This window comes from Lactuca virosa, chromosome 5, assembly GCF_052849685.1.
Source record: "Lactuca virosa cultivar CGN04683 chromosome 5, Lactuca_virosa_CGN04683_v6, whole genome shotgun sequence".
Taxonomy (NCBI): Eukaryota; Viridiplantae; Streptophyta; class Magnoliopsida; order Asterales; family Asteraceae; genus Lactuca; species Lactuca virosa.
This window is the reverse complement of record NC_136430.1, coordinates 454,984,846-455,000,070: the sequence shown is the minus strand read 5'-3', so window position 1 is coordinate 455,000,070 and position 15,225 is coordinate 454,984,846. Positions and strand designations below refer to the sequence as shown.

Below are 15,225 nucleotides of genomic sequence, written 5' to 3'. Positions count from 1 at the left end.
TATAACTTTAAAAATAAAGTCAAAATTAACCAACGGAGTCTAAACGAAAGTTGTAGATCCCATCGATACCTACGCGTGGATATAAAGAACGGTAAAAACAGAGCTCGTATGCAAAAGTTACAGATTTTAGAAGATAATTAGTTTTTGGAGTAACCAGCGAGCGACACGTGGCGCGATCTGAGCCACTGCTTCCTCACCACGGATTGGCACCAGATGATGACACCTGGTCATGAACGCCCAACTTTCAGAAGGGAACGCCCCGCGTTCGAATCGGACTCAGCCTATAAATAGAGGCGCAAATCACCCCAAAAACTCACACCTTCACCGGTCGTTCTCTCTCAAACTTCTCTCTAAACCTCTCCCAACCCCTAGTACTTCCTAAGTGCTAAAAGGCGAGTCTCGGAGTGCCAGAAGGCTCTGAGAAGAAGAGCTTTTGGCTCGGAATTTCTGCCCCTGCAGAGCCCGGTACCTAGCCAAACCTTCTAGTAAGTAAGTTATGCTTACCCTACTTTAAGTATAGCTTATATTTAAGTTCGTTATCGTTATTATGAACGTATAAGCAATATATGTTCTAAGTATAAATTATAAAAAGTGTTATTATAATATCTTTTAACTATTCGCGGTACGGAGAATCTGGTTTGAAGGGCCGCATAGGGTTGTTGGATTTCAGAAGTGCTTAAATGCCAAAATGGTCCTGCCCTCCGGTGTTTCATGTCTGGCCCCTGTCTGTACATAGTAGTTGAAAAGTATTATTTAACACTTATAAAACAATATCGCTTGTAAATAGTCGCAATAAATATCAGACTAAAATCTAGCGATAATGATACTAGATTTCGTCGAAGGAAAATAGAATTGTTAGAAGCGAAGCGCTGCCCGAGTTTGGAATCATCACTTTAACAAGTGAGTGCATAGTTACTTTCATCTTACACACACACACACACACACACACACATATATATATATATATATATATATATATATATATATATGAAATATTTAATATAAATTACGTGCTATGTGTGTATATTATCTGTGTTCTTGATATCTATGCTGGATGAACAAAATATACATGTTTTATTCGATTTAAATTGTATACGTATTTTATACCTATAATTATAATGGGTAAAGATGGGTAGATTAAGGATGAGATGAGATGAGAGATGAAAGATGTGATGAATGATGAGAGATGATATAGATGATGAGAGGTGAAAGATAATGAGAAGCGACGACCCAAGCGATGGCCTAGTCATCTAGCAGAGTATAGATGACAACCACAGACTATTCTAGACAGTCCAGTGGAACACTAGCAGACTCGCAATCTGTAGGTGTTGTGAACGATGTGTTCACCATATGTACTCTAAAAACCTATTGACATGTATTGTGGGTGGACTCCCTAAAATAATACTTCCAATAAGGGAGATAAACCCTGACAACTATGGATTTAGTGCCCTATAGATGAACACCGACAACTATGGACTTAATGTCTGTTAAATAAACCCTGACAACGATGGAATTTATGCCTATTCCTTAGGACAATCCTTAGGAATGAATGAGTGAATGATAGATAATTCTTAGGGTAGATCCTTAAGAAGTAAAGAAGATAACGGGGATGTGTAATTGGGTTAATTGTTTGATGATGAAACATAATAACTTTATTATTGTGGGTTGAAAAGCCTATGTACTTCACCATGTTTCCCAACCTGACCCACTCAGTTTATTTGTATCGCATGTGTCGATACGAAGCTACATTACACTGAGAGATTGAAGGAGATGTAAATCACTAGTGTAAATGAATGTAAGGTCTGTTTATGCTTATGTTACTGTATTGACGATGACATCCCAAAGTTTTAATATAAACAAAATACATTTCTTCGGAGATGCTTTGATAATATTATTATCATGTTTTTCTGGGAACAAATTCCACAATGATATTCTTTAAAATGAATACTCTGATTTTGAAATAAGCATAAATAAATTTTTAAAAATGATTGTGAATTTGGGAATGTCACAAACCCGGTTGTAAAACAATCGAGAAGTCCTTCAAAATTGTATGGATATGGATCATCTCCATGTAATACAAACCATTTTTCACAAAATTATTTTTCCATTTCAAATCCAAAAACGAAAAAGATCACAAGAACTTGGATATTTCTAGAGAGAGAAAGTGATTTCGAATGAAATTCTAGAGAGAGAAAGCAAAAATCACATGAATTCTAGAGAGGGAAAATCGAATTGAATCAAGATCAAAGAATTAATTCGATTTCTAGAACCAAAATCTCTCTCAAAGAAAGAAAACTTACATCATGAAGTTTGATTAATGATTCACCAAATCAAAAATATCATCATGGATCAATTTCTTGAAAACTGCAGGAACCCGCTCTGATACCACATGTAAGATCCCGAGAATGATGACGAATGCAAAAATGTAATGATTATGTGAATCAAACAATATCAAGAACACAAGAAGTAAATAAAACAGTTTAAGCTCTCATTAGTCTAGAAAGTTATTACAAAATGGGTCTTGTAATTTTTCTCTCACTAGACTAATCACTCATGTTGTTACATAAATGGGAGCAACTCACTTCCTATTTATAGGAAAAGATCAACCCATTACATATTCCTAAGAGGGTAAGCCTACATCACATTCAAGGAGAACTTTGTACCCCAACAATCTCCATCTTCGAAATTTAGCTTTTTGTATAGTCTTGGAAGAATCAGTTCTATTTCACACATTTTATAGAACTGGTTGGTTTAATACTGAGTTAATGCTCATATATGTTAGTAAATCATTTTTTCAATGGTAACTGATATACAAGGATGATTGTAGCTTATATTGCTCCAACAACATATGGATGCCTAATAGTGGTCGAGAATAAAAACGGTGCTTCAAATGGAGGTAGGTCTTTTTCTTAACAAAGACAAAATGACTATTTTACCCTTAAATCTCAAAAACAAATTTTATTATATTAAATAACATTAGAGGATTTAGGTTAAGTGCTTAACCAATTAAGCCAATTAAGTCACATAGAAACTTCCCCAACCCAATAACCTCAAAATAAATTTAAAAAGTAAACACGAGAAGTTTATACTGATTTTTGTGTTTTTACAGGAGGTGTGCGATGTCTATTGATTCTGAATTCCATGTTTTCAATATTTGTTTGGTCTTGTAGCAATAATTTTTGGTTTAGTTCTCCTTACAAGTGAGAACAGTCGTTCATTACCATTGTTTTGGTGTTATCAAATTCAATGGTGGGGCCTATTTTGGAGTGTTTTAATCATCTTAGCTAGGCCAAAATTGATGGTTGACAAATATACATATACAAGTATAATTAATATATATTTTTGTTCCAAGGTTATGATGCAACATGTCCATATCTGTCACACCCCCAGCCGTCGGCGGAAACACCGGGCGGTGTAACGTCATTCCTTGTATCATAGTTATCAACTTCCTGAAAACACATGCATTTTAAAATACGTCAGCATAAAGTTGGTGAGTTCACAGGTTTTGACTCTGAGTAAAAATAGTACTTTTTCCCAAGTTGGAAAAGTATATAATATAGTTTGAAGATATCATTTTGACTCATGCTTGTTTCTAACATATAGTATATATATATATATATATATATATATATATATATATATATATATATACACACACACACACTAGGTATAATAGTTTACTTACCAAATAAGTAGTATACCTATAAGTCTCATATACTATGAATATAAGGGTTTGTAATTCCCTACAAACGAAGGTTGCTACGTATAAATCTTATTTCAATTCTAGACGAGTAAAAACCGCTCCGTATAAATCTATTTCAATTCTATACGAGTAAAAACCGCTACGTATAAATCTATTTCAATTCTATACGAGTAAAACCGCTACGTATAAATCTATTTCAATTCTATACGAGTAAAAACCGATACGTATAAATCTATTTCAATTCTATACGAGTATGTGTGCTAGGTATAATTATCTACTTAATATACAAGTAGTATACCTACCAGTTTCTTGTACTTAGAGTATAAGTGTTTGGGAAACTTATACTTAACATTAATACTTGTATAACGACAAAGTATAATGCTTCTAACAATTTGCTACCATGAGTCCGTAACCGCGGTTGTATGACTAGTTTCAAACCTCTGCTTGATGCTACAAGTTTCGCATCTTAAGATAAGTTCCACACGCTTCATCAACATCGGAACAATAAACAAATAAAAGGACAGTTCGTCACTCGCAGACCGTTGGGTTGTAGCTAGCAACCATGAGTGGGTTTGTCAACCCGTATCTTATTCATACACGACTTCCTCGCTCGCATGGGATTAGCGGTTACAGGTCAGAGGATTTTCCCTAAGATTTCCAATCTTAGTTGATGAATACAATAACTCATGTAGACTTGTCGAGTTCCGTTAGTTCTAGTAGTAAAAACATATTCGTGTCAAAAACCCTAAGTTATTAGCCTATGCTTTAAGCATTAATCCTAATATTTATAATACTTAGGCAGTACAACAGCTATAATTAGAATTAAAACTAGGTTTTATCTTAACATAAAACCAATAATAACAACATATAACGTTCCTAGTTTTATCTTGACATAAAACCAACAATAACAACGTACATATCAATTAACATATAGAACTTCCGAGTATAACTCTGGAACTATATCGCACACGAAATATATATAGAATCCTAAGTATAACTCAAGATCTACATTAGTATACACTATAACAATAACATGCTAATAAGTTTACGATAGTTATATAGATACAAAATAATTATATCTCGATTAACGAACATACTATCATATAAATATAGTATTAACTTGTATTCAATATTTAGCATGCGTTTTCCCCCGAAAACATTAAAAAGTGGGGCCGTGAAACTCACCTTAATAGCGTGATTTTATGTAATCTAAGGAGAAACGGTCAGCCAGTACGAGGTCGTCAGACTCGAGATGCAAGAGGGCTTCAGCAAATGAGAGAGAGAAGAAATTCAGGTGTAAGGAAAGAGAAGACCGGACTTGCTATTTATAGGAATATTTTTGGCCCTCACGACGTGAGAAACTCATTGTTCACGTCGTGAGTTTGGAACTTATCTCTTCGTAGACTTGCCATCCGTCTTCTAGCTTCCGAAGGTGGCCATATGACTCCTCACATCGTGAAATATCATTGTTCACGTCGTGAGCTTAGAGCTTATCCCTTCGTAGCCTCGTCACGCATCTTCTAGGTCCGAAATGTGGCAATTTGACTCCTCATGTCGTGAGTTTCTATGCTCACGTCGTGAGTTCAGTCGGATTAGGGTTTCAGACAGTTGTATCTTCGGAAGGTCGTAACTTTCGCATACGAACTCCGTTTTTGACGTTCTTTATAGCCACGCGTAGGTATTTATGAGTACTACAACTCTCTTTTAGACTTCAATAGCTAATTCTAAGTCTATTTTAAATTCCTCTTATTATAGAGATTTATAGTGTTCGGTTATCATAACTTCTTCACGCGAAGTCAGATTCAGACGTTCTCTATATTTTTGGAATCGTATGGACATATACTTTGAGTTGTATCATAAAGAAAGTTCATATTTGTATTAGAATTTATCATGAACTACATAGTAAGTTTATCACATTACTAGTTTAATAACATCACATTACATGATTGGCATAATCACATGTGATTGTTATTGACCTAATTTTGACGGGTGTTACAATATCTGATCTAGTTACTAATCAAATATAGTGTCGTGGATATGTATGTTATTGTTGGTTGTAGAGTTGTAGGTTTGGCAGTCTGCGTGTATAACTAAAAGCTAAATCCCAACAATCTGAATTTACCATCTAGGTACTATGCATGGATGAATGAATACATATCTTTCATCAAGGATAAAACCACCTAGATTTGGTTTTAAGCAAAAGTGAAAACATATACATGTCTCAGCTTTACATTCAATTTCTACAATATACAAGATGTCTGAATTCAAATATTCCATGGTACTTGTCAAAACGAATTGCTATAGAGACAACAGTTATATAATTTGATGTTTGATTGTAAAGCATATAAAGCAATTGTCTCTTTTTAATTTAATGCAGAAAGAAGGACTCAACACTCAAAAGTAAAAGGGAGGAAAATAAGACTCCCCCCTATCAAGTTCTAATATTTCATAAAAATGATGAAATGCTAGAAATTGAATTACATGGGTTTTAGGATGGAATGTTGAAACCCATTGGTGAAACGATTTTGAAAATCAAACGGAGCTCATTTGCAACAAAACCTAGGATTGGAGTGGAATTCAAATCCGATTCTAAGGAAATCCCATGGAATCCCAAATTCCAACTGAATTCAATGTGGTATCTTAACATAAAAAGCAATAATGACTTCTATAATTGTACACAAATAATTATTCAAATAGTACAAAAATGCTTTGGATGACAAAGAATGGCAGTAAAGCTTTAAAGAATTCCATCAACATACAACATACACGAAAGATGTAATCAGATTCAACATAAATGTATTGAAAGCACATATGAAACTACAATCGTTCTAAAGAGAAACAAATCTGTCAGAGGGAGCAAGAAAAGGCATCGCCCCTAAAAAATTGTACATCATACAAATATTGATATTGTGTAAAATTGGATGATTATTTGTTTTTAAATGTTTTGAAACATGATGAGGATGCATTATTTGCTAAATATGCAGTGTCCCACATGAAGCTCTCTGAGTTGGGGAAGAGTTTCGAATTTTAATCTTTTTATCATCAGAACATGTTTGTGTTCGGAAATTGAAATTTACAATGTATGAAGATAAATTGAAACACAACAGATGTAACTTCTTAAAGCGATGATTAGAAATTAGGCATTTGTGTGAAAATTTTAGAAACCGATTCACATCTGCTACAAATAATGAATTGGCATAAAAAAATGTATGAAAATAAATTGAAACACAACAAAATAAATTTCGTACAACAATGATTGAAAATTAGGCATTTTTGTGGAAATTTGAGAAATCTACTTACGTTAAACAAAAGGAAGTTGAAATTAACTTTGAGAAGTTTCTCTTTATCGAGTTCCTACACGAATGGTGAAAGTGAAGGAAGTAAGTCCATATGGTCGCCAATATACATACGAAGAAACCAATTTTGTCGTTGTTTTTGTGAAATTCAGAGAGGAAGAAATAGCCCCCGATCAGAGGAACCAATTTTGTCAATTCATTTCAAAATTACTGTTAATGTGTGCGTATGATATATATATATATATATATATATATATATATATATATATATATATATATTGCATTTGAAATACCTTATGAATCAGACGCGATGAAATTCAAGCCCTAATTTCTTGGAGGAGAAGAAGTCGTAAGGTTCAAACGCAGACAATCAGAAAGGAAGAAGGATGGAGTACAAAGATTTTGTAGAAACATTTGAAAACCGTTGGCGGTCGGAGTATACGATTGGGGAGGACGGTTGTTGGAATTTGAAGGACGAAGTAGTCATTTGTACAAATTGATGCGGTTAAAATCTGAAATTGATAAAGTTTAGGATGGATTTTAATATATGTATATAATGGATTTTAATATAGTGCTTCTAAATTCTAATATGCATAGAGGGTAAAACAGGAAAATAACATTTTCTATAAGAAATCAATTACATTTTTTTTAACGGGTTAGTATTTGTTTGGGATTGAATCCAAGACCTTTGATTAGAAATTTCTAGTTAGACACCTTGTTAAAAACGATATTGTTATGTCGTTTTTTAAAGAGTCTGTAATTGTTATGGTATGTCTTTAAGTTGTCATAATGTCATTTGTACTCCGTGTGTTATCTTTTTAATTTAATATCATTTGTACAACATCTTTAACAACGATGTAACAACATCGTTAAAAACAATGTGTCTAACTAAAAATTCCTAATCAGAAGATTTTGGTTTCAATCCCAAACAAATACTAACCCATTAAAAATAAATGTAATTGATTTCTTATAGAAAATGTTATTTTGCGGTTTTACTCCAATTAGAATTTAGAAGCACTAGATGTACCCCACCAATCAGTATGTAATTCACTTTGGAAGAGTAATTTTGTTGTTTGAATGAAAAAGCAAATTTGTCATTAACGAAGCGAAGACAATCTTGAATCTTGATATTATGCATTAACACTTGTACTCTTTGCTGGCACCAATCAATTCCCGTTCTCTTTTATATTCCCCCAACCCAACAACAACGAACAACATAGCATGAGCTGCAATCTTTATGTTTTCCAACGGGAAAAAAGGAAGTGGGAAATTGAATAGAAAACAAAGAAAAAGGGGAAACTTTTCCTTTTACCAAACAGACGAAAGAAAGAAAGCGAAAGATTGAATTTTTCTGCAGATTCCTTCACTTTCATCTTGTGGGATTTGTTCGTTCAAACCACTAGATTAGTGGGTTTGTTCTGTTTCTTTTTTTTTTTAAATTAATTTATTTGGTATAGAAATTTTGTATGTTTACCGTGGATCTTCCCTAATTTCAAACAAGGTTAGTAGCTCTCTGTGTGTGTGCTGTTCGTGGTTTGGTATTTAGAGGATTTGGTGAGATTAATGTGGTTTTGGTCGTTTTTGGCAGAGATCTTGCGTAATCATTTTAGGGATTTTGGTGATTTCTGGTTCTTTTTAACCGAAGCAGAAATCACAGTGCTTTTGGTATAGTTTCGGTATCCCTTCAAAGAAAAAGCTCGGATTAGGGATTTTTTTTTAGGGTTTCAATGTTCTTAATTCATCCAATTTGAAAATTCGCTCCCAAACCCTAATTGTGCTGTTGTGGAGATCTCGGATACATTTCATCATCAAGTTAAGAAAACCGTTTGGAAATTGGGGATTTTTTTAGGGTTTGAATGCTCTTATTTCATTCAATTTGAAGGATTTGCCCTTAAAAAACCCTAATTGGTCTATTGTGGAGATCTGGGATATACTTCCTCTGTTATGCCGTATGAAGACGTTCTTTCCATCTGAATCTTGTAAAGAAACACATTTAAATGCTCTGAATCCGCAATCATGGCTGCAAGTCGAAAGAGGAAAGCTTTCAAAAGTCTCACCTCACTCCCCTTCTTCATTGTAAGCTTTTTCTTTGCTATTTTTAGTGGTTATTTGGTTGGATGTGCATTTTGAAAGTGGTTTACCGATTATCTCTGCAACAAAACTTATCATCATATAGTAAAATTACCCTTATTATAACTTCAATCAGCAAAAACTCATCTAAATGCTATCTAGTACATCATGTTTTGGGAGTGTCTGGATGTGCATTTTGAAATCAAAAAACCCTTTTAGTTACAAACATAGATGCAATGATTCCCCTTTATGATTGTGTTGTTTTGCAGAGAATCTCTGATCAAAGTACCGGATCCACCAATTCTTCCATTCTTTAAACCCGTTGATTATGTAGAAGTTTTAGCACAAATCCACAAAGAACTCGAATCATGCCCTTCACATGAGCGATCAAGCCTCTATTTGTTGCAGTTTCAGGTCTTCAAAGGTCTCGGTGATCTCAAATTGATGAGAAGAAGCCTTCGATCAGCTTGGCTCAAATCAATCACAGTCCATGAACGCCTTGTTTTTGGGGCATGGTTAAAATATGAAAAAAGAGGCGAAGAACTCATATCAGATTTACTCTCTTCATGTGGTAAATGTGCAAAAGAGTTTGGATTAATAGACATTGGTTCTGAGCTCCCATCTGTCGCAAATGATAATAGTGTCGCAAATGCTGCAATGATGAACCACAACACTTATTTATCAGAATCCGTCACGTTTCGAATCGGGGACGAAAAAGTAATTTGCGATAGACAAAAAATGGCGGCACTTTCGCCGCCATTTCAGTCCATGCTTAACGGGTGTTTCCTCGAATCGCTTTCAGACAACATCGATTTATCCAAAAACGATATCTCGCCAGCTGGCATGCGTGTCATCAGTGAGTTCTCCAAAACCGGGACATTACCCGAAAAACTCCCGACCGATCTTTTACTCGAAATCATGGTGTTTTCGAATAAATTTTGTTGTGAAAATCTCAAAGATTCTTGCGATAGGAAACTCGCGACACTTGTTTTATCAAGAAACGACGCGATTGAGTTCTTGGAATACGCGCTGGATGAGAATTGTCCGATTCTTGCTTCATCTTGTTTGCAGGTTTTCTTACAAGAGCTTCCGGAATGTTTACATGATGAACGCGTTGTTGATATTTTGACAAGTGTCAACCGTTTGCATCGTTCGATTATGGTCGGGGGCGCTTCGTTTTCGCTTTATTGTTTGTTAAGCCAGGTGGCGATGGATCTTGATCCGGGGTCCGATAAATCCGCTCTTTTTTTAGAACAATTGGTTGACTCAACCGAAAACACCCGACAAAAAATGATTGCGTATCACATGTTGGGATGCGTGCGGTTACTAAAAAAAGAATACAACGAGGCGGAAAGATTCTTTAAAGCCGCAGTAAACGAAGGCCACGTGTACTCGGTTGTCGGGCTCGCGAGGCTCGGTCGGATTAACGGGAAAAAACGCGAATCGTATGAAAAACTTAATTCGGTTATTTCCGATTATACCCCTCTCGGGTGGATGTATCAAGAACGTTCGTTATACTGTGACACCGATGATGAGAAACGGTGGGAGGATTTGGAGAAGGCGACGGGGTTGGATCCTACGCTTACGTACCCGTACATGTATCGTGCAGCCTCGTTGATGAAGAGACAAAATGTTGAAGAATCAATGGGGGAGATTAATAAGATTCTTGGGTTTAAGTTAGCGGTTGAATGTTTGGAATTGAGGTTTTGTTTCTTTTTGGTTCTTGAAGATTATCGATCCGCGATTTGTGATGTTCAAGCGATTCTTACGATTTGTCCGGATTATCGGATGTTTGAAGGGCGGGTCCCGGCTTCTCAATTTCAAACACTTGTCCGTGAGCATGTGCCAAGCTGGACAACCGCCGATTGTTGGTTACAGCTGTACGACAGGTGGTCCGCGGTTGATGACATCGGGTCCCTTTCCGTAATTTACCAAATGCTCGAGTCCGAAGCTGCTAAAGGCGTTTTATATTTCAGACAATCTTTGCTTCTCCTCAGGTATTACTTTACTTTAATACAGAAAGAACGACTTAATATTTTCAAATAATAAATAATTACTAATTATGATTTTTTTAAAAGGTTAAATTGTCCGGAAGCAGCGATGAGAAGCTTACAATTGGCACGACAACATGCATCAAGTGAACACGAGCGGTTAGTTTACGAGGGTTGGATATTATATGATACGGGTCATTGTGATGAAGGGTTAACAAAAGCTGAAGAGTCTATAAGCTTAAGTAGATCTTTTGAAGCTTTCTTTTTGAAAGCGTATGCTTTAGCTGATTCTAGTCAAGATCCGACTTGTTCTTCTACAGTTGTATCGCTTCTTCAAGATGCCCTTAAGTGTCCTTCTGATAGGCTTCGTAAAGGCCAGGTTTGAACAATCTTTATTTCCTAAAGTCAAAGGTTATTTCAGACATTTTACTAGTAGTAGTGAATTGAAACTGTGGTGTGGCAGGCGTTGAACAATCTTGGAAGTGTTTATGTGGACTCGGGGAAACTGGACCTTGCGGCTGATTGCTATATTAATGCTCTTAAGATTCGGCACACTAGGGCCCACCAGGGGCTTGCTCGTGTCCATTATTTGAAAAATGAGAAAGCTGCTGCGTATGAAGAAATGACAAAATTGATTGAAAAGGCACGTAACAATGCATCGGCTTATGAGAAGAGATCTGAATACTGTGAACGCGAACAGACCAAAATAGACCTTGAAATGGTGACTCGATTAGATCCTCTTCGTGTTTATCCTTACAGATATCGAGCTGCAGGTTAGTTAATCTAGACATAATGACTTAATGGGTTAAGCCAAACAACCTGGCTTAATTAAATTCAACTCCTTTATATATTTTTCTTCTCATATGGGGTTTTATTAAATGCCAGTTTTGATGGACAATCACAAGGAGAAAGAAGCAATAGCAGAGCTATCAAGGGCGATTGCATTCAAAGCTGACCTACATCTTCTGCATTTACGGGCAGCTTTCCATGAACACATTGGGGATGTTTCAGGTGCCATGAGGGATTGTCGGGCAGCTCTCTCATTTGACCCAAACCATCAAGAAATGCTGGAACTAAGGAACCGTGTAAACAGCCAAGAACCCTAATGAATCCAACAACAATTTAGAAAGATTAGATGCAATGTTACACAAATGGTGAAGAAAAGGAGAGATTTTTTATTTTTGAGTTTGTGTGTGTATCTTGCAAATGTAACAACACTTCATGAATATTTGTAAACATTCAAGTTTGTGTATTATTAACATGTGTTTTTGGCCTTGTATTCGTCTGAGATATAATGTACAAGATGTGAATCTGATTGATTACAAATGGTGTATTGTATCGTTTCATTTCATCAACTATAAGATGTTAGTTTTTATAAAGAATGTTGGTTTTTGTATATGTAGATTTGTAACTGAGAATATCATATTCGATCTAATTACCAATTTTTATAATTTATTAAAAGATCATTTTGTATTGAAAAATCATCCATTTTCAAGAATATCATAATTTCTTTGCAAATTTCTACATAAATATATATAATATATTTTTTTTTATAACAAGAACTCGATTATCTACAAAATTTCCTATTCCAAAGTAAAATCTCTGCTTTTAGCCCCCTTTTTCGTGATGTGGGAAATATTATTCCCAGATTGATTATGGGAAGATTCAAGAACGGGATTTTAGCAGCGGAAATATTATTTCTTCTTGCAAGATTATTAAGCGGCATTGATTGGGTGGTGTCGGCGGTTTCTTCTTCGTGTATGATTACTTACGACGACGGTGGTGCTCCTGCCGTTCTTCAGTCTTCTGAGTGTGTTGTTCAATGGGGTTTCATGGTTGAATCTCTGAAAAATTCAACGAAAATTTGTGAATTTGCGAGTCTTCAAGGGCACAGGAAGTACCAAGAGGATTGTGTCACCTGCAATCTTGGTATACGAATACCTTTAATCGGTAAGAATGGTTTAAATTTCATGGTTTCATGCTTTCTTTGACATTATTGTTGTTGTTTTGAGTTTATGTCAAATGCTTAGTTTTCATTTAAGAATTTGGTTGGTTGGGGTGAATAAGTTTAGTTTGACTTTCAAATTTTGAACATCAATCTGCTATTTCATGCTTCATTTGACATAATTGTTGCCATTTTTATTTTCACGTGTCAAATGTCTTGTATTATACGTTCTTAACGGTTTTCATGTCTTATCCAATCTTCTTATAAATAGATTATATTGTATAAGTTTAACAAAATGTGATTAATGTGAAAAAAATTAATGCAGGAAAAGATGCGAGAAATGCAGCTAAGGTTGATCTACTTGCTATATTCGATGGCCATGGAGGAATAGAAGCTAGTGAAACAGCCAAACAAAACTTACTAGATTACTTTCTTGTTCATGTTATCGCGGGTGCTTTCAAGAAATCATCAACACTTTATGATAATCAGCATGATTTAGTAAAAGGGTAAAGCTACGTTAATACATTGTATTTGATTTCTGAACAAATTACAGTTATTTGATTTTGGTGTAGTTCCCATGGATCTTTACTAGAGATCGAAGATAAATCTTTACATGACATCTTGAAAGAAGCTCTATTGGGCGCAATTCGTGATATTGATTTGAAATTTTCCTTGGTAAGTAGAAAAACTTAAAACTCTTTACATGATTCAAGATTTGTTGAAATTAATCGCTTTAATATTCTCGTTTGATTTGTTATTAATAATGTAGGAGGCGATTCAGAAAGGTTATAGTGCAGGTTCAACTGCAAGTATTGTTGTTTTGTTGAATGATGAAGAATTAATGGTTGCAAATGTTGGCGATTCCAAAGTCATCTTATGTTCAGGTAGAATCACTCTTAAGGGTTAACTGCGAGGGTTTTTTTTTTTTTTTTTTCTGTAATAAAAAATTGAAAAAAGAAAATACAAAGGGCAAAATCGTCATTAAAAAAAATTCAAAAACAAATTGGACCAATTTTGCAACAAAATCAAAGGTCCAGTTTTGGGCCATTGTTGCTAGTCCAAACATTTTTGGACCAAAATGACAATTTTCGACATACCACAGGGACCATTTTCGCAGTTTTATCTTTGAAAATTGCAGGATATGCTGAGGAATTGACAAGTGATCATCATCCAGATAGAGATGATGAACGAGCCCGAATAGAAGTTGCTGGTGGTTTTGTTCTTGACTGGGATGTGCCACGTGTCAACGGTGTATTGGCCGTGTCTCGAGCCATTGGTGATGTTTTGTTAAAAAGGTTAAACCTTTAAACTCATTCTAGTTTCAAGATTCTGTTGTCATGTTAAAAGCTTCATAACTAAATCGGAATGTTTATTGGAGGCTAAAATAACGACGTACACATGATTAAAATGACCATTATACCCTTCAAATATTGAAATTTTATGAATAGGTACGGTGTGATTGCTGAACCGGAAACGGTAGGCTGGCGAAGCATGAGTGATAAAGATGGCTACTTGGTGATTGCAAGTGATGGTGTTTTTGAGAGTTTGACTCCTCAAAGTGTTTGTCAACTTATTGGAGATGCAAAAGTTCAAGAAAACGGGACCCCATATGATAAATTTCCTTTTTTACCCTCGTTGTCATTGGCATATTGCGTTGTGAAGACGGCTTTGCAGAGGGGTAGTACTGACAATTTGAGTGCTATTGTGGTTCCATTGGCACAAGCAGCTGGTGTGATTCTAGTGCACAAGGATGAGTTGTGACAATGCTTATAGTTGGAAACAATCTTTAACAACATTGAATTTGGAAAACTAAAGTCAAATACATTGGTTATAATAAATATGTCAAATAGGGGAAAGTGCAAGAAATAGCAATTTATTTCCGTTTTGTTTTTCTATTACCTCATTGTGTATTGAAACATGTATCAAATTATAGAAATGTCATCTACATACATAATAATTTTCATTGTTATAACTGGCTATATATTTTATAATATAACGTTAAAAACATAAGATAAAATCATGTTGTTGTAGTTTGCATTTAACTCTCCCAAATACAATATAATATAGAGTAAAAGAACTTATATGTCATCCATAATTCCATATCTACAAATATCAAAAGTGATCAAATATCTTTCCAATTGATATTAGAGTAAATACATAAATGGTCTTTCAGAGATTGACCCCTATGAAGAAGTCATTATATATCCTAGTTTTAATGAA

General features: G+C 34.9%; 2 protein-coding genes across 2 annotated transcripts; both read left to right on the top strand.

Annotated features, from left to right (window-relative positions):
- The first annotated feature begins 8,156 nt into the window (after window positions 1–8,156).
- EOL1 (ETO1-like 1) lies at window positions 8,157–12,339 on the top strand. The gene is made up of 6 exons (XM_079050504.1): window positions 8,157–8,500; window positions 8,588–9,075; window positions 9,339–11,066; window positions 11,148–11,439; window positions 11,524–11,833; window positions 11,946–12,339. The coding sequence occupies exons 2-6, from the start codon at window positions 8,951–8,953 to the stop codon at window positions 12,164–12,166; spliced, it is 2,676 nt and encodes an 891-aa protein (XP_078906630.1). The 5' UTR covers window positions 8,157–8,500; window positions 8,588–8,950; the 3' UTR covers window positions 12,167–12,339.
- Window positions 12,340–12,622: 283 nt separating this feature from the next.
- LOC145116008 (putative protein phosphatase 2C 76) lies at window positions 12,623–14,921 on the top strand. The gene is made up of 6 exons (XM_079052374.1): window positions 12,623–13,010; window positions 13,331–13,511; window positions 13,578–13,680; window positions 13,775–13,889; window positions 14,144–14,300; window positions 14,454–14,921. Exons 1-6 carry the CDS (start codon window positions 12,716–12,718, stop codon window positions 14,764–14,766), a joined length of 1,164 nt encoding a protein of 387 aa, XP_078908500.1. The 5' UTR covers window positions 12,623–12,715; the 3' UTR covers window positions 14,767–14,921.
- The last annotated feature ends 304 nt before the right edge of the window (window positions 14,922–15,225 follow it).

What these genes read in the sequence shown, in the direction of transcription:
- EOL1 (XM_079050504.1), top strand. Translation starts at nt 8,951, where the DNA reads ATGAAGACGTTCTTTCCATCTGAATCTTGTAAAGAAACACATTTAAAT. An exon ending in CCTCACTCCCCTTCTTCATT is followed by an intron (nt 9,076 to 9,338) that starts GTAAGCTTTTTC and finishes GTTGTTTTGCAG; the next exon opens with AGAATCTCTGATCAAAGTAC. An exon ending in TTACAGATATCGAGCTGCAG is followed by an intron (nt 11,834 to 11,945) that starts GTTAGTTAATCT and finishes ATTAAATGCCAG; the next exon opens with TTTTGATGGACAATCACAAG.
- LOC145116008 (XM_079052374.1), top strand. Translation starts at nt 12,716, where the DNA reads ATGGGAAGATTCAAGAACGGGATTTTAGCAGCGGAAATATTATTTCTT. An exon ending in TTGATTTGAAATTTTCCTTG is followed by an intron (nt 13,681 to 13,774) that starts GTAAGTAGAAAA and finishes TTAATAATGTAG; the next exon opens with GAGGCGATTCAGAAAGGTTA. An exon ending in GGTGATGTTTTGTTAAAAAG is followed by an intron (nt 14,301 to 14,453) that starts GTTAAACCTTTA and finishes TTTTATGAATAG; the next exon opens with GTACGGTGTGATTGCTGAAC.